Source organism: Oryzias melastigma, linkage group LG6, assembly GCF_002922805.2.
Source record: "Oryzias melastigma strain HK-1 linkage group LG6, ASM292280v2, whole genome shotgun sequence".
Taxonomy (NCBI): domain Eukaryota; kingdom Metazoa; phylum Chordata; class Actinopteri; order Beloniformes; family Adrianichthyidae; genus Oryzias; species Oryzias melastigma.
The window spans coordinates 8,304,429-8,324,390 of NC_050517.1; the positions used below are offsets into that span (position 1 = coordinate 8,304,429).

A 19,962-nucleotide genomic window follows, 5' to 3' on the forward strand; every position below is an offset into this window, starting at 1 on the left:
CTATAACTAAATTTTTAAAACTGTAACTAAATGCCAAATTTGTTTTAAATAATAGGTTAGCCTAAACAGCTAACATGTAGCTGAAATAGTAGCAAAACTCATAAATGGCAAAATAGTCCAAAAAGCTAGCAGAATGTAACTTTTTAGCATAATTCTGAACTAGATATACCATTCCCTGCGATAATGCCAGTGTGAATGCTGTAAGCGGAAGTTGATAGCTAAAAATGCTGAAGCTAATAGCTGAAAACGCTGAAGTTGATAGACATGTTAGCTAAATGCCATATTAGCCTAAAAAAAACCCAAAAACTTAGGTTAGTTAAAACAGCTAACAGGCAGTGGAAAACAATAGCTAAACTTCAAAATTGTCTAAAAAACTGAAAAAGGGCCTAAATTAGTCAAAAACAGATGCTGAAATATTAGGTAAACTCCAAAGTACCCTTAGTAAATGCCAAAATATTCCAAAAATCTGTCAGAATGACAATTTTTAAAACTTTAGAACCGTAAATTTTTAACATAATTATGAATAATAAAAAGGAACGAATATTATTCAAGAATAAATCAACTTAAACCTTAAATAACTTTCATTATTTTACCCTCCATAAAAATATATTTATAAAAATTATACAAGTTAGAAATGAGCACAAGATAACATCAGTCCATTAATAACAATAAAATAAATTATCTGGAAGGCCGGATATAGTTACTAGGAGGGCCGGATCCGGCCCCCGGGCCTTGACTTTGACACATGTGCTGTAGTGCTTTAGAGCTTGTGGTAGTTTTTGACAGGAACAAAGCGATTGGACTTTGTCAGTAAGCTTACATTTGTTTCAGGCCAGTGAACATTCAGACAAACAGCAAACACTGAAATGGGACAACTCAAAAGCTTAACATCCCTGGGCATGCATGGAACATGAGGTCAGGAAATCAAAGTGTTAATATGCAAAAATATTAGCCAGTTTTCCAACCACGCTCTTCATCTTTGTTTTGTCACTCCTAAGTTCAGCATAGTGTCATTTCAAAATGCTTAGTAAATGACAAGACATGGAAGCCCAGATCTTCAGGCCGCAAACATTTCAGTGGTTTCCCACCCTGTTTCTTACAGCTACAAGAACGTTTCAGTGAAGAAATCTATGCAAGTTGTTCCAGTAAACACACAAGCTTTCCCTTTATCAACCGTGCTGTCGGACCTGTTGGTGAACGACCCACAAATCAGAAGCTAAACGGTTTAATAAACTTAACTAAACAAGACCAACTGTGACAAGAGGGAAAAATGGAAAGGAAGAAAACACTGATGAGGGTGGACTGAAAATCGAACACTTAAAAACACTGCGGAGAATTAGCTAAACGAAGACATCTGTGGATGAAAACAAACCTGAACCTGGTCTGACTGACTGGGGGAGGACAAGAAAACATAAGTGAAAAGGAAACAAAGTACAATCCTTAAATGTTGTCAGACTATGTAACAAAACCAAACAGCAAAGTCACGTATTTGTGAAAGAGAAATGGTTGGGATTCTTCTATTGCTTGGATGTGAACTTGTTAGAGGAAAAAGAAATCTGAGATTTTTTAGATGCCACTTGCAGTTAAATCAGGAAACGCTCAACTGCTATCAGACATGAAGATCATGGAGCTTGTTTCCTTCTTTGAAGTTTTTCTGTAAACTGAGATAAGAAAACTGGCTTTGACTTTTGTAGACTGCACTGAGCTTAACAAAATCGCTTTTGCGATTAAGTTTGAATTTAAATCCCTAACATTGTACTAACTAGTTACTAGTTAAAGTAGTTTATTGGATTTACTCTCAGAAAAGTTGCTGTATGCCAAAGTTTCCCGCCCAAAGTTCTCCCGTTCTGTTGTGTTTTTCCAGCCCTGTTTATTTGTACATACTCCACATGACTGCCACCCAGCATTCACCAACTCTGACATTAAATCAAATGATGACACAACCTTTGTGGGCGGATCAGTTACATTGATGAGATATCACACAGATGAAACATGACAAATATTCATCCATCCATCCATTTTCTTGTCCGCTTTGTCCCTTTCGGGGTCGCGGGGTGCTGGAGCCTATCCCGGCTACTGATGGGCGAAGGCGGGGTTCACCCTGGACAGGTCGCCAGTCTGTCGCAGGGCCTCAATCACACACCCATCCACTCTCACATTCACACCTAGGGGCAATTTAGAGTCACCAATTAACCTATGAAGCATGTTTTTGGATGGTGGGAGGAAGCCGGAGTCCCCGGTGAAAACCCACGCATGCACGGGGAGAACATGCAAACTCCACACAGAAAGGACCCCAGTTGGTGTTTCTGTTTCAGATCCGTTTCAGATTTGAACCGAGCCTCCTTGCTGTGAGGGAAGAGTGCTTACCACTGCGCCACCGTGCAGCCCCAAACATGACAATTATCTTAATCGTTATTATTATGTATGTCTGAACTGGACTGTGAACACCACTCACATCATCAAGGAAGCTCAACAATAGCTGTGTTTACATGGACAAGTAATCAGAATCAAAATACGTTATGAACTGGAACACTCTGACCTAATCAGACTCATTTGGATCAGAGTATAATTCTGATCCAGATAGATGGGTTATGCGGATTGTTGATCCGTTGAGGTGTATGTAAAGAATTGATTCCGATGGTGGGTGCTCTAGCTTTCACGTCATGCGTAGACAGTGTGGCAATCAAGTGAATTTGTGCTTCCAATCATGTCCAGACAAAATAAATGTTATTCTCACATATTTATGTGCGGCCAAGATGCACATTGCAGCATTGCCCACACATATTTTAAGTGCATCCAAGGCTAATTATGTCCCAAAGCTTCTCTGGGGGTTAGGGCCAAGAATTGTTTATTGTAAGATGGATTCCTTCCAGTCCTGATCAGGTCTACAATCTTGTCCCTGGTGTCCTTCGACAGCTGTTTGGTGTGAGCGTGGACAGGTGTATTTTATACAGGTAACCAGTTCAAACAGGTGACAGTAATACAGGTAATGGAGGATAGAAGAGCTTCTTAAATAAATAACAGGACAGAATAATTGATTATGCGTAGGAACTAAACACTTTTTTTACTGCAAGACTATAAAAATACTTTCTTTAAACATCATAGTTGAAGTGTGATTTCCTGGTTTCTGTTTTTTTCACATAAAGTCTCTCATTGTTGATGGTTATATTTTATGAACATTACAGACCTCATCTTTTTAAGTGGAACTATATGTAAGATTAGTGACAAGAGTTATTTTTTGCTTTTGGGGTCATGTTATGGGCTGATTGCACAACCCATAACATGAGTAGAAAACCAATTAGTAGTAAAATATTTTTTATACTTGATTCATGTTAATGACTTTTCTAATGAAAATTATCTGTATATGTTTTTTATTTGTTAACTAATTTATTTTTATGATTTTTCCATTGAAAGAAAAGATACTTGCTTTACATTAACGACTCTTCCAATGGAAAATAATATGCGCACATTTATATTTTTGTTGATGTTTTATCCTTGACTTATATTAATTATTTTTCCTAATGAAACATTATCTGCATATTTTTCTGAATTTTGATAAAAGGTCTGCATTTGGAATGACAAAGTCTGAAATAGTGTTATATCTACTTACATAGTCATGTGATTTATTGTTACTTGAGGATTCGTAATAACCTGAATCTGAATGTCTGATCTTAAGTTCTGAACCGGATAATGATAAAACACGTAAAGGAAATGGTTCGGTCGAGCCAGGCTGGGATTATACAAGTTCGCTTCCACCCACTCCCTTTCAGACAATCTCTTAATGTCTAGCTATCCTGTGTTTGACATGTCTTCATGGATGTAAACTTCTGTTAAATGATTGTATTGCACATGAATCGTTGTTTTTTCTTTATTGCTTGAAATGAACCATTTCTGATCTAAACTAATCTAAAAAAAAAAAAAGGAGATGGAGGAGATGAATAGTTTCAGCTTCTAAAAGCTACCAGCTGCACATAACATATTCGAAATAGTAATACATGTCCCAGTCTTCTACCTTTCATAACTACATTACTTGATTTAAGCAGGAAACCATGACCGCTTTACTGTGAACTTTAGTGGCCTCTTTGCTTGCATTATCTTACATCGTGAAACGATGACACTGAAGATACAGATAGAACACCGTCTGTAATGGTAGAATCATGTGTGTAGTTGAGAGCCAAAACCTCAGCATAGCCTTGTGTTTGTGACAGGGAAGCACGCTAACAACTCAGAATACAGAATATGAGAAACTCCAGAACAGCAAAGCCCTGAGGTGATAATTATGTATTTTCTTCTGTGTTGAGAGATTTCACACAGAAAATTACATCTTTTCAGATTAAATGTGTACTGAAGCTGACTATGATAGTTTAGTTTAGAGAGGGGCAGGATAATTTTCATGACTTCAGGCATACTTTATTGCAACCCCCGTGATGCTGTCGTAAGTGAATCATGATGATTTGAACATATGGGGGCATGAAGCCACACTTCAACATTCTTCTTTTTTTTTTTTTGGAGACTGAGCCTGGAAATTCTTTGCACCCTTTCTTTCTGTTTGAACTTAAAACAAAGGTAAATCATTTGAGGTTTGACTTTTTTCACTCAATAACTTCTCAGTAAGCCATTTAGGTGTTATTAGGCATTACAAAAGACACTTTTAGGATTTCAAATGTTCTCTTTTCTATAAAACCTTCATAGTAGTTAACATCTATTTATTGGTGGTTAGGTAAGGGAATGGATTTCCTCAGCCTGTTGGGGCGCTGACTTCAGGATTTCTACTGTCGTTGCAGATGAAAGACCGTTCTCTAACCCCCTCAAGCCTTCAGTCATGCTTGTACAGAAAACCTCAGCGTCTCTTGGCTGTTGTGGTTGTGGTCTTTATGTTCTGCTGAACATATGGTCTACATTACAAAGTATTAGAGCTCAGACATCTTGGATCCCCTGTCGCTTTAGTTTCCTAAACTGTAAGGTTTCAAGTTACCTGTTGAGGGAGTGAGAAGTTTTCAATAGAAGTTCCAAGAGACAATAGATTTATATTTGGTCCTTACAGCTGCTCCAGAATTGGACAGTAGTTCCATTGCTTTCGGTCAAAACAGAACTGTGGTGTTATTACTACATAAAATAAAATGTAAATCCATCATATATCAATTATTCAGCAACTGTTTCTAGATCAGTTTTGTTCAATTTAAAGACTTAAATTTGAACCGTAAATTAAAGGGTTCATTCCATGATTTTCTTAGGCCTTTCAGAGTGAACTATATCGATATATGATCACATATTACCTTTAGAACACTAAAAAACTAATTATTTATGAAATATTAGTTACTTTTCGTGAGTTTTTCCTACTCTGAAGTCAAAGAACTTGTTAAAACGGCTGCTGAGAGCGCAGGTTTTTAGAGGATTACTCTTAAATGCATGAACGGATCAAAATACCGCTTTAAGGTTCTTTAAAGAGAGGAAGGAACAGTTTAATGCACTTAAAAGCTCAAAAAGTAGAATTTTTATGGCATGGCCTATTTAACATTTTGGGGGGGAAATCAATTCTAGACACAGTACGTTTTTCTCAAAAGCAGTACTTCTAATATAACTTGAAATGTAAACTGAATCCCAGTTTTTCTAATTTGCCTGATTTCTCATTTGAAACACAGTCAGCAAACAGCATTTATTCATTAGCTGTATTATAAGTCCCAGAAAAACAAAAAGTCCATCTTCAAAGTTGTGGGGGTTATGTCACATCAGTCAAGGTATGGCACTTCTTTTTTGTAACTTTAAACTTCAAGAGCTAATTTGGGATGTGATTGATTTAATAGTCTTACTGTGTCCCACAATCTAAGGCCAGAATATGTTAGAAAGCAGACACAAACTACTCATTTGAACAATAGATAACCAAATTATTGTATAAAGAGCAGCATAACTGTGCGTACTGTCCTGCCAATTATAATCACCTAATTATATCCCCTGTTTGTTTGTAACACAAACACAACAACCCTTAGTTTGGACCTTAGTTACCACTTGGCAGAGGTGGGACCAAGCCATTAGCTGTGTGTACATGTGCAAAATCTCTTTAATCTTATCAAAGATCAGATTGGACATGAACTGTATACATGAAAAAAAACTTTGTGCAATCATAACACACCTTTACATCTGTCTAGTGTTTGATCGGAATAAATAATTTTGACATGTGCAGAACTGTCTAAAATACCAGAAATGGACATGTTTGAAAATGCAGGAACCAAGTAAAATACGATAACCAATTAGCAAAATTATGAGAGTGTTAAGTTTGGATAAAAAAAAAACAAAAAAAAATGGTTACAGCTGATTTTAGGTACCACAGACATGTATAAACAATTTATCAAACAAAGAATCATCAAAAAAGCAAATACTTTACACTCACCAGCTCTTTATTAGAAACACCTGTCCAGCTAATCATTAGTGTATGTTTCTAATCAGCCAATCACATGGCAGAAACGCATTTAGGCAGACATGGTCAAGGCGATCTGCTGCAGTTCAAACTGGGCATCAGAATGGGGAAGAAAGGTGATTCACGTGTCATTGTTGTTGGATGTAGGCTGGTCTGAGTGTTTCAGAAACTACTGATCTACTGAGATTTTCAGAGAATGGTCTGAAACAGAGAAAATATCCAGTTGTAGCAGTGGCAGTTCTGTGGGCGGAAACGTCTTGTTAATGCAAGATGAAGAAGAATGGGCAGACTGGTTCCAGCTGATAGAAACTCAAAAGTAGTGGTTATTTGAGTTAGTGCAGAAGAGAATCTCTGAACGCTCAACGCGTCCAACCTTGAGGCAGAAGCAGCAAAAGAACACACTGGACACCACTCCTGTCAGCTACAGAACAGGAAACCAAGGCTAAAATTCACACAAGATCATCAAAATTGGACAAAAGAAGATTGGAGAAACATTGCCTTGTCTGATGAGTCTCCATATTCAGATGGTCGGGTCAGAATTTAGCATCACAACACAAAGCATGGATCCATCCTGGCTTGTATAAACAGTTCAGGCTGATGTAATGGTGTAAGGAATATGCTCTTGGACCCCTTTTTGGATACAATCCCACAGCCTACCTAAGTATTGTTGCTGACCACGTCCATCCCTTAATGACCACAGAGTACCCTCTTCTGATTCTACTTCCAGCAGGATAAGGCACCATGTCATAAAGCTGGAATCATCTAAACCTCTCAGAGGAATGTTTCCAGTACCTTGTTGAATGTGAGCCACCAAGGATTAAGGCAGTTCTGAAGGCAAAAGGGGCGTGACCGATACTAACAAGATGTACCAGTCAGTGGATAATAGTGTTTTGAGTCTTAGAACATGTTTTATAATGAAATTAAAAATTTAAAAATTTTTTCCTCCAGTGTCCAAAAAAATAAATAGTTATGAAATGACCCTCATTCCAGTTGAAAAGGAAGAGAAGATGGTCAACTTAAAAAAAGTCATCTGGAAGAGAAAATGTGTATCAATGTTTTAACTACATTTTTACTGAGAATAATGCACACTTATAATACTTGTTTTTTTTTTCTCAAATTTCCTATATTTGAAGGTTGATTTTTACTTTCAGACCTTAAACTGAATTTATTTGGTACACAAAGCTCCAAAGTCTGTCAAAATGTTTTCAGTACAACTTGAGTAAATTACAAAGCCGAGCTGATTGATGGATTGTGGGAGCATTGTGACGACGCAGTAAGGAGCCTGAGGGAATGATGCGAACTGTGGCACAAGATAAAGAAGTTAAAAAGTGACTGTATTCTTTTGTATTTTATGTGTTGCGCTTGAAGAATTTTGAGAGTTGTAAATTTGTTAAAAAGGTTGATAATCTCTCATGCTACACTCTCAGCAAAGCCTGCTTTTTGCAGATAAGAGATGCATGTAAATAACAGCATAATTTAAAAGAAAAATGCTCCATCAACTCATCAGACCAATCATCTGCCTCTCGAGCCCCCTTGGCATTCTGGGTAGTATGCCAAATGAAATTAATGTTTTGTTTCTCTTAATGTGCCCTATAATCTGGTGCACTTTACGTATGAAAAAGCCCATTCATTTGCCTTTCATTGATATTTTACCTTATAATCTGATGTGCCAAAGAGTCTGAAAATTACAACAAGCAATTTAACATGACTTCATTATTTACTAACTCACAAACCTCTGTGATCTAAGGAGATTTTTAAAAAACAACTATTTTATCACATGGCTTTTGAAAACAATGATTGCATTTTTCTCCATTTTCATTTTTTAAGTAATGAAAAGTTGGATATTTTGTTTTAAATTCAGATTGATGCGGGGGTACTGACCAATGAACACATGTTATGAACGACTCAATGGCAAAGATGGTATTTAGGAAAAAAGTATTGTGTTAGATGACTCTACATTTTCACTAACCGACACAAGCATTCAATCCAAAACCAAATTTTAATCAAAACTTTGATTTACTCTTTGAAATAGAGTTTGCTGAATCAAGTTCCTATTTTCCTCATCCACTTCCCTCCACTATTGGAGAAGTGTTGGGTTTTATTTGCTTCTTCCCCACTGGACATATGGAAGCAATTAAAAAAGTATTTGATCATGTGACCCGTCTCAGCAGACAGCACCACTGATTTTCTATTTATATTCATTGTTCTAGAATAAAGCACAGACACAGGAGACCATAATGTGATTTTTGGAACAACGAAGTGTTCCTGCAACTAAATTCCTATTTTCAAACAACAATCCCGACTTTCCTGTGCAGATGCTGATGTGTGTTTGATTCAAACTATCCTTTAGGCCTCAGAATTCATGCATTTCAACAAGTTAATGTTATTTGCTTGAGAAAAAAAATGCAGATCTCACTTTTTCAGATTTCTTTTTGGTTCTGCTTTCTTCCTCTTTCAGTCAGCCTTCGTTTATTATGTAAGTTTTTTCAAAGCTCTAAGTTTTTCTTTGACAAAATATTTTGAACCCCTTAAGCCAAGTAAAAGGACGTGATGTTCATGCCAGCTTCTTTGTGGATGTATTTGCTTTCAGTGATTCATGCAGTTATTAAAGCTACTCACATTTTGTAGGAGTGGATATGGGCTGCACGGTGGTGAAGTGGTTGGCACTCTTGCCTCTCAGAAAGAAGGCCCAGTTCAAATCCATGCTGGGGGACCAGAAACACTAACTGGGGACCTATTGCATGTTCTCCCCGTGCATGCGTGGGTTTTCACCGGGGACTCCGGCTTCCTCCCACCATCTAAAAACATGCTTCATAGGTGAATTGGTGACTCTAAATTGCCCCTAGGTGTGAATGTGAGAGTGGATGGGTGTGTGATTGAGGCCCTGAGACAGACTGGCGACCTGTCCAGGGTGAACCCCGCCTTCGCTCATCAGTAGCCGGGTTGGGCTCCAGGACCCAGATAGGGGAAAAGCAGCCAAGAAGATGAATGAATGGATATGGGCTGCCTGCGGGTAAAAATGGGCAAATTTGTACGGTACATGCCAAAACATATTGGCGTTTGGTTAAGGGTTTTGATGTTTTGATTGTCCCCAACTCGTAGTTTTTTTTAAGTGCTGGCTGTTCATAAAATCAACGGTCTGCAACCCTCGGGATGCGATACCAGATGCAGTACGGGATACGCACTGCTCCACAGGACTTGTCCAGTACCAAACCCTAACCCAGTACCGGTAGCTTAACCTTAACCCAGTACAGGTTTTGCTTCCAGCATCGCGTCCGGTTCACACCCACTGGCCTACCGTGTCTGGTACCGATTTGGGTCAGGTTAGGGTTAGGGTACTGGTACTGGGTTTGGGTATTGGTGCGCTACACATTGTGGTACTGGACCGGTTATGGTTTGCAGCCTAGAGGTTGGGGACCCGTGATTTAAGGGGAACCGAAGTATGTCAAAAAGGGGACACCCAAAACGTCAAAAAGTGACGCCAAGGGGTTGTTAACCAAAAGTCAATATGTGATAACTTGGGAGTGAGAATGTGTTGTGCATGCAGACGGTCCACAGGAAATTTTTGATCCTAGACAACAAGGTGAGCGAATAAGGAAAAAAAAATGTTCATTCTTTTGTTGTTGTGAACACTTCAGGAACACTTAAGGGTGAGTAAAGGAGAAGCAGACGTGTCCTACAGATTATTTTTTTGTTCCTTCGCACTACGCAGGAAGTCCATTTGTATGTTCCTGTGAGATGTCCATGCTCCTTACATGCACCTAGTTTGTGTGGAAATCCTGTGGGGCATCATATGGACATTTATGTATATCATACAGATCCTGTGCAAGGAGCCAAAACTCACACCTTACGAATGACTAGAGTGCTGTGTAAAGGGTGCGTCATAGGTGTGTGTAACTTCCACTGTCCTGAAAAATATTTATTTATCTATACATTTCATGATGCACTTACTGCATGCACAACGTTCTTACGGTCCACTTTCATGATATGGTCCCACAAGCCTCAAAGCAACTGCAAGATACACTTGTGCCCCTCTAGAACAGGAGTGTCCAAATCCAGGCTTCCAGAGCCGGTGTCCTACATGTTTTCCAACCAACCTGCCATTAAAGTTCCTTATTTTCTAAACACACCTGATCCAGGTAACCAGCAGCCGATGAGGCAGGATTTCTGGAAAAACAGCAAGAGGCTGGCCCTCGAGGCCAGAATTTAGAAAAAACATAGTGTAGCAACTAGTCATACATTTCAACAAATGTTTCTTAAATTAAAAAAAAATCCTAAAACATAAGACCAGCATTCATAATTCCTTTAGATTCAATAGTATGTTTAATCAATTTTATTTTTTTACATAAATAAGATGCTTTTTTTATGTGGAACGTGTTTGAAGAATCAGTCCCTAACACAAACTAAGATACCTTTAAATGATACATCTTTATTAGAAAAGATCAGTAAAACATTTATAACAGCTAGCAGGGAGAAACATTCATAACTTTACAAATCTTATTTCAAAAAGTTACTTTTTTTTAGACTAATGCTTTCAAATTAGAGTGTAGTCAAACCCTCTTCAAAGACATCTTAGCTATGAAATAAGAAATGACACCTACAAAATGAGGCACCTGATTGTCAGACATAAGCCCAGGAAAGTGATGACACAGACACAGGAAACATTTAGAGAAAGAAGAGGCAGAATATTTGTTAACAAGCTGTTGCCCCAAGGATAAAGTCTTGCAGCAGTAGGCTGTCGTGATGGAAAGAGAGCAGGGTGCAGAGGTTCTGGAACTTCACAGTAAACACCGGTCCAGCCTTGGTAGCACTGGCAGGTGAACTTGTGCTTCATATCAAGAATGTCATGATTGTTTAGGTGACCACTGACATGAAAGCGGGGGCCTTTTGGTTTTGGGTTGTTCCGAATGTGGAAGAAACGCGGGTTAAGGTGTAGGTAGGCATCTGATTCCAGACTCTTGCGGACACATCTGCCATTCTTCTTGCAAAGGGCTTTACTACAGAGCTTAGCTGCTGATGTGACATTAATGACATAGTGCCCAAGAGGACCATCAATGTACTTCTTGACAGTAAGGCAGTTTCTCTGTAGAGCAAAAACACAGAGTCACACAATCAAATCTTGGATCACTCTCATAGATGATTTGTAACAGAATAAATAACGAATCATAACTGTCTGTTCACACCAACAATGTGAGACCAAAAAGCATGTTTATTAACTAAATAAAAAAAATACTAACACAGCTATAAGTCCATGAAGCTAAGGCAGGGTCATACAGGCAAGGGTCAATCAAAGACATAGAAGTTTCAGAGATCAAACTTCGGATATCGTAGTTCAAGTGGGCCGGGGCAGGCGGCAAACAAGCAGAAATGGTCAGGAAAACATAATGTCAGATCAGCATAATAATCCTCAGAGATGCTGGCAATACGGCACAAACAATACTTTGCACTTAGTGAGGCTTGGTATTCTGCAATCAGATGATTGTCAGTGAGATTCAGGTGATCTGGGGACTGTGCACTGAGGTGGCTCCGAGATGTAGTGAGTCAATAAACCGAGGATGCTCCCATCGGAGACGGCGCTCTGACTCCTGACAGTGTTCAGTTAACCAAATCTACTTAAATGTTTGATAACAAGTGAGTCTTGTTTTCATTCTATAATTCTAGACTTCTTTTTTTCTATTAAGGTTTGAACTTTGAGAGTTTAAGCAAGAGAGAGAAGTATGAAAATGTTCATGTCTGAGAAACATGTATAAGTACGTAGAGAGGGGTCTTACACCCTTTAAACATTTGTAATTCGACTTTGCAGATTTGATCAATCACGGGTTATTTTCAGAACACTACCTCCATGATAAAGGAGAGACTACTGCACTATTACTTTAGTCCTTTAATACTCACATATGATCGAGAATACTCTGATGATCCCCAGAGTACGACGCCTGATGCTCCCAAGGTGGCGCTCTCACCAATAGTGTGAACTAGATCCCTCTAAACAAACAAAAAAAGGTAATCAGCAGAGAGGGCCCAGAATCTGAACTTAATGGTATGTCGTTATGATAAAGTCCACTTGGCAATGGTAGCTAAACATTTCCATCTAAGGGGCTTGAACTACTCATCCATAAATAAAATGTGTGTGTGTATATATATATATATAATTAATTATTAACTACCGTATTTTCTGGACTATAAGCCGCTACTTTTTTCCTAGGTTTTGAACCATGCGGCTTATACAAAGGTGCGGCTATTCTGTGGATTTTTCCTCCACTGTTAGAGGAGCTCTAACCTGAAATAGAATCAAAAACTAGAGACAAAAAAATCTATGTAAATCAAAATGGCCAACTTTACTTTTTCTTTAGCAGATAGAACACTCATGACAAATTACTAACTGGTAATTATTTTCAAATCCTCGCTTCTTCATCATGGAAATCCCACAAAGAAGTTTGTGTGGTAAACATTTTAAGTAGAAGACCATGGAGCTTGCTATCTAGGAAGGAAACCGCACTGCTCTATTCAAGCTTAGCATCAATTAATCTATGCTGAGACGCTGGAGACAGCAGGTAGATACATGTACATTCACAATACAAAATTGCTCTCTACATGCAGTAAATATCAAATTTTTCAACATGGATATCTGCGGCTTATAGTCCGGTGCGGCTTGTATTTCGTTTTTTTTCTTCTTTTTCTTAAATTGAGCAGATGCGGTTTATATACAGGTGCGGTTTATAGTCCAGAAAATACGGTAATTAATCGCAAACCTGGGAAAATTGTTCGCGATTAATCGCAATTAACTTTTTTTGTAGTTACAGTATTTGCCTACCACCCATTATCTGTAAATATTCACAATGATACAATGTGATGATCAGCATTTATATTGCTTTAAGCCAGATTGCCTTGTCGCGTTACCGTGACAATGCATCGGACCAAATAGTTTGCTATTTGTGAAAAAGTGATCTTAACCAAAAAAAACAAGATTAAAGTACTAGGAACCAACTCAATGTTTATGTCTTCTTTAAATAACAATGGTATAAGTGGGATTATACCCAAGAAAGTGTTTTATCGCACACCGTGGAAGTCCAAGTCGGCGAGCCAAAGCGAAGGACTGCTCCTCCGCAGATGCAACCAAGTTGCATTAATTAATCTCCGTTCGTTAACTCGGGATGATTAATCACGTGCGTTAACACACTAATGTTCACAGAATTTCTTGCAGATTTTGCTACACAAAGAGAAAACAATCCTTCAACACATCAGTTTAACTCAGAGATCTGCAACTTGTGGTTCTTTTACCCTTTCATTATAGCTCTCAGGTTGAAGGAAAATACATTAATGATTAAAGAAAGGTTACTTAGCATTTTTCTATTTTAGTTATACTTATTAATTTATTGAGAGGTATTCCTTTAAAAATAAGATAAAATGTGTTATGTATATATCACCACTGCTGGCATTACAATCATTTAGGAGATCTGTCTTCCAGAACGCACAATTTTCCAATGTTAAGAAAAGTATGAGTTTAAAAGCCTGAAATCTGCTCTTATTTATTAATATTTAACACACATGTTCTCTCATGCTCCACATGGATGCTTACTTGCTGTCCATAACTGATGTTTTGAAATGTATAAATAGTTTTCTTCATAAGATTATAAACCAATCAAGTCACGTTTATACTGTATTAATGAAGGTAGACTTGATAACAGCAGATAATTCCATCATTTAATTAAACTGTTGAATTCCTACATTGGATTATGTTTCACAAGCAATCTTATTTTGGAAGGAACTAATGTGCCTTTATTAAAAGTAAAATCAAATTGTACATTGATATAAAACATGATTTCCCTTTTAAATTTGTTTAAAGTTATTCATGCAAAAAAAATGTTCATTTCTTTTTGGTATTTTTATCTACATGTTTTTCTAAATGGTGAAGCAGGATGATGCATATCCTACTGGGTTTTGATCAGAGAGAAAAAAACAGGTCTGAATGTCTATACAGCTAAAAGTTTCAGAACCTTGGTTTAGTTTTAAACAGATGTTAAGTCTTTGATTGGTAAAGTGCAAAGCCATACTCGATAATGAGGAAGATTGAGAAAGCTCCAAATAAGCAACATAGATTCATCCATTTTCAGAACCCAATGAATCACTTTTGAGGTCACAGAGTTGCTGGAGTCTATCCCAGCTGCGGTGGAGAAGAGGCGGAGTACATGCTGGATAGCTCGCCAGTCCATCGGAAGGCCACACAGAGACATACAACCTCACACTCAAATTCCCACCTGGGGACAATCTAGGATTACTAATTTCTGAAAATACATGATTTATGGCTGTAGGATTAAGCTGGAGAAGACCTGTGCATGCACAAGAAGAAATGCTACACAGAAAGGCCTTCTTATGTGAGGCAAGATTGCTAACCACTACACCACAGTGCCGCGCTGAAAAACTAGAAATTTACAAGACATTAGTTTGCTTTTTCAGTTCCAGGATGTTGCTTCTTTACACGTGAATTTGACTGACTTTTACAAGGACATATCAGTGTTTGAGTTAGTCCTCTTTAGTAACAGAAAGGCATATACAACAACATGATTTAAGCAACTTAAAAAAATGGATACTACCTCCGAAAGCACAACAAAGGTGTATGCGTAGAAAGGTCTAGAATACACATAAACAGGCAGTGTGTAGTCCCTATGGGCAATGGATGCAATTCTCATTGCTTCCTTGACTCGATAATGAACAAACTTGACGGTGTTTGGAGAAGACTTTAGCTCGTAGTCTAAGTAGATAGATGGGTAGAGGGCCGTGCTTTCCTTCCAGAGCCACATCAGATGGTCATTGCGAACGTGTTCAACATTGGGACATTCACCAGTGTAATGCTGTGGGTGTTGCTTGTAGCCATAGTTGTAACAGTCTGGAAAGAGGTAAAATCCCCACAGACCGTCTGGTCGGCGAGCTTCAGCCAGTGCCAGAGTCAGGTTCATGAATGCCTGTCCTGCACTCTCAAAATGTTCTTTTGCCTCCTTTTCTACTTTGCTGTCTGGCCAGTTGGGGTGACGCTTTCGAATTTGTTCCTTGGACTTTTTTCGATAAATGTCTTTGGATCCCCAATTCCGGACCCACTGAGGCCTCCAGTTCTCCCAGTCTATGACGCCAAGGCCTCTAAAATCCTTATGTGGGATCAGTTTGTCAATGTCCGCTCGGGCCTTACTGAGATGTTTGGAGATGCTTTGATTCTGTGGTAACCCTCCATTGATAGCAACCCCTGAGTTGGAGTAGTATGGGTAGTATCCCAGATGGCTGTGATAGAATATGGTGACATTCGGTCCACTTAAGGTCTCATTGAGGTTGGCTACAATGTCAAAAACGCTGAGGTCCAGATCCACCTTAAAGCGAAGGCGGCACGACTCTGTTGGAGCATTCCAGACTACAACAAAAGGCCGATGGGGCAACAAAGGTGCTCGGGCTGGCTTTATCCGCTCACTGCCTAGTTGGAGCATTACCCTTGTACTGACCCCCAAAACCAGTAGCAGGATATAGGGCCTTGCAAGCACCATGGCCTGGGATTCTTCATGAAGCAATTAGTTGTCCTGCACAAGGAGAAAAGAGTTGAACAACTCAAAGGCTGAATATAAAGCATCAAAAGCTTCATTAAGCAGAGATAATCAGGCAGACCTTTCAGGGTACATGAGTGATGATCAATGATGTGAATGCTCCAATTCCACAACACAAAACAAAGCTGTTCTGTTCACAGAGGGGGAGGAGCTTTGTGGACATGATCCAGGTGGAAATACCAGACAACCAATGATGACATAGACAAAGTGATGGAGAACTGCATGTTTCTAACTTTCAGATCCCATCTTGTGTACTAAAAGACTGAAAATCAGTTTATCAAAATGCATAATTTGGTCAAATGATAAGATCTGAAGCATTCATCTTAACTGTCTTTGCTATGTTTATAAAATATGACATTTTATTAAATAAATCTTATTTTCAACAGCTGATATGAAGACACTGAAAGTGAATGAGTCAGGGTAGTTTTCAAATTGTTTAGTACATGGTACATTTGTCCACATGACCAATGCAATAGAGCTATTATCAAATGGTGACTTTGTTTTCCAGATGTATATATTTACAATCTAATGGTCATATCTTCTGGTGCTGTTTTAGGATTTAAGGGAAATTGTGTTTCATGGATATTCAGTAGATTAATTTACTTGTTTCACTGCATCAACGGTTGTAGCACAAATACTTGGTAGCATTTTTTGGGAAGATATCAGTATCAATAATACCAAAAAAAATTATCTTTATCATTTTTTTCTAGCAATGTGTCTAAACATAAAAGGACAGTAATCTTTAAAGTCCCTCTCCAATAAATCCTTTTGTGGCATTTTTCTTATGAACGAGAACGAATATAGTAAGGAAGTATTTTTTTTAAATCTCCGGAATCAGGGGCGGGGCTACATAGCTCAGCACCAAAAGCCACGCCCCCTCAGTGGAGATGTTGGAAACGGAAGCCTCAGATCAACATAAAAAAATGCTATTTAAGACATTTAGGCTGTGGAATTTTGGTTAAAAACTTCATAATCATAATTAAAACACTACGGGGAACCATTTTTTAAATCAAAAAAATTCTCATGGGAGACTTTGAAGTCTTTCAAACAAGTAGACTAGACCCCCTTTCCAATAAACCCTAAAACCAAGGACATTTTAGGGTGCATTAACATTGAATGGAATTAGAGCGACAAATTTGTGTGGCCTTCTCCTCTTTCACCATTGCTCAAATTGTGCCGCAGGACTTCAGATTGCCTCAATTTGTGTTTGTATCATTGACTTAACATTGAATCGCGTCCTGTGTGACTACAGCTTTGACCAAGTTATACAGTATTTTTAAAGCTTTCAAAGCTTTTTTTTTATTGAAAATACCCCTATTTGTGTTCAAATCTACTTTGATGTATTCAAACTTTTTTATTTTTTTAAATATCAACAAGTAATTAGATAATGTGTTCTCACAACTCTTAACTTTTATTTAACTTCACCATTTTCTCTGCCACAGTTAATCCCCATCCCCCTGACTCTTGCATGTTCAGTTTTGTCATGTGTAGGTTATTAATTTTTCCAACGATCTTGAGAGGAAACTATTGTGACCTGGCTCCTAAAGAATATAGTATCTGAGGTTGTTTCCCAAATCTTCATGGAAAGTCTCTGACCATTTACTTTGTGAGGTTAAAAACCTCAGAGAAGAGAAACCACTGCTGCTCATGGTATGATTTTAGCTGTTCATTCATCTGAGACCCTCGGGGAGTACAGATAATGCTTTCTATTGGTTAAAGGAAGTGCTGCAACTTGACAAAACCATTACAAAATAGTGTGAATTCTTGGTGGTTACTTGATTAAAGTTGTTAATTAAAGCTCTTAAATATTTTTGTTTAAAGATTGTGTTTCTTGGTGTTCCCACATGGATTGTCTTTCTGAGGATTCTGATACAAGATCCAGTTTGGCCAAATTCCTCAAGCTCCCTCTGTTCTCCTTCCAGCTGGAAGGAAAAACCCCTGGAAAAAATGTGAAAACCATGACTCCGTACCGCAAGGAAGACCACCCAATATGGCCCTCTCAGCTCTCAGAACACAATGCGTCTCCAAGCTGACAGACAAAAGGGTCAACATTTTGTCTCATCACAGCGTTGCTTTATGGAGCAATATAAAGATTTATTATTAGAATTCTATGCTTTTGGGGGGTTTTATCTAAAATTAGTAATGACAATTTGAACTTGTAAAAAAATTCAACAACAATTCTCGACTGCCTTGAATTCTAAATTCTATTATCATTGATGATGTTTGATAGTTAGTAAGACAGGGGCTGTTTTTATTTAGTATTAGTTATAAAAAAAACTGTAAGTTTCAATTTGAACTTTTTTTAGCTCATTAAACAAAACCCATTCAACTGCATTGTAATTTTTTTATTAGTCATTGTACTGCATAAAATCAGACAAGAAATTAAGAAAAGTTGTTCCAAAAGTTTTTATTTTTCAGAAAACCGTCTCAATGTCACTTTGTAATGCAGTCAAGCGCCTGTCTAAAACCTGTACCTCTACTTAAACCCTTGAGAAGATCACATACCTTTGCCTCCTTTAGTCGCTGTGTTGATGAATGGGGATTTCTGCTGGATTCATTCCTCAAGCGAATGCAACAATGTCTACTTTAACAAGCTTCTGAATCATTCATCTTTCTCTTTCCTGGTCTAGTCCCCTGTGAGTTATGATGGAGATGCCACTCTGAACCTGAACAAGCTCCTCCTCACCATGCAGGAGCACTGGTTGAATGGACAGAACATCAGAAAGAGCCTCACAAAGTTTGCAAATTAAGGCTGATTTGATTATGTGAGCAGTTCATGGCTTGATCTGTAGAAACCACTGAACTGTGCCAAAACTTCCAGGCCTGATTGTCACAAAAAATCTTTTGTTCCAAAGCCAAATAAAGATATCCTTTGTGGGTCACAACTTTATTATGCAGTACTGCTGTTTATTTTAAAGTATTTGAAATCTCCAACAAATTACACAATTTATAAGAACATGCAGTAGAAGGTTGCACAATAAGCAACTTTTTAAAATTATTTAACACTAATTGTGTCACTTTTGGGGCTGCACGGTGGCGCAGTGGTTAGCGCTCTCGCCTCACAGCGAGAAGGCCCCGGTTCGAATCCCGGCTGGGACCTTTCTGTGTGGAGTTTGCATGTTCTCCCCGTGCATGCGTGGGTTTTCACCGGGGACTCCGGCTTCCTCCCACCGTCCAAAAACATGCTTCATAGGTTAATTGGCGACTCTAAATTGCCCCTAGGTGTGGATGTGAGAGTGGATGTGTGTGTGATTGAGGCCCTGCGACAGACTGGCGACCTGTCCAGGGTGTACCCCGCCTTCGCCCTTCAGTAGCCGGGATAGGCTCCGGCACCCCCGCGACCCCGAACGGGAAGCAGCGGTCAAGAAGATGGATGGATGGATGTGTCACTTTTGACACCAGACTATGCTACAGTTGTAGGGAATATTTTTATTTTATTTTTTTTCTTTAGTGAAAAGAAATATTTTGGTTTGCATGTAAAGGTATTCAATAGAAGGGTTGCTTTCCTGGAGGTGGAGAAAAATTCAGATTCTTTAGACTGGCTCTGATTAGAGCCAAGACTTTGAATATTATCCAAGGTTTCCTGTTTAGGAAAACCCAGATTTGTTTTATAACGGTGGTATTTTCTATGCAGGTCTTGATGTAGGAGAGCACAGTGTCTGTGAACCTCCAGCTCCTGCTGTTTGAATATGCTTCAGTCGGTGTTGTCTTGTGGTTGGAGGATGGCATCAACAAGCAGGGGGGGATGGAGATTGATGTGGGCTTTGTTTGTCTCATGAGTGAGGTATCAGTGGGGAAGAGTACAAGGTAGAGGTGGTCAAATTCCCCACGGTGGGAGAAAGGAGTGGCTCTGCAGACTTACTTCATATGGTCTAGTTAGTGCATACTTTCCCCTAGGTCAGGGGTCTGCAGCCTGTGGCTCCAGAGCCTCGTCTGGCTCTTCTATCTCTTCATTGAGACTCT

The 19,962-nt window shown here is 38.6% G+C and overlaps 1 protein-coding gene across 1 annotated transcript; it reads right to left on the bottom strand.

The window, feature by feature from the left end:
* Window positions 1–10,834: 10,834 nt before the first annotated feature.
* On the bottom strand, window positions 10,835–15,933 carry hyal6 (hyaluronoglucosaminidase 6). The gene is made up of 3 exons (XM_024264357.2): window positions 15,007–15,933; window positions 12,308–12,397; window positions 10,835–11,498 (listed from the first exon to the last, which is right to left on the bottom strand). The coding sequence occupies exons 1-3, from the start codon at window positions 15,883–15,885 to the stop codon at window positions 11,013–11,015; spliced, it is 1,455 nt and encodes a 484-aa protein (XP_024120125.2). The 5' UTR covers window positions 15,886–15,933; the 3' UTR covers window positions 10,835–11,012.
* Between the last annotated feature and the right edge of the window lie 4,029 nt (window positions 15,934–19,962).

Excerpts from the sequence above, each read along its gene's own strand:
- hyal6 (XM_024264357.2), bottom strand. The coding sequence starts at position 15,885 with ATGCTCCAACTAGGCAGTGAGCGGATAAAGCCAGCCCGAGCACCTTTG. Across the intron at positions 12,398-15,006 it reads CCTTTGTTGTGCTTTCGGAG|AGGGATCTAGTTCACACTAT; the intron begins GTAGTATCCATT and ends TTGTTTGTTTAG. Across the intron at positions 11,499-12,307 it reads CAGAGTATTCTCGATCATAT|AGAAACTGCCTTACTGTCAA; the intron begins GTGAGTATTAAA and ends TTTGCTCTACAG.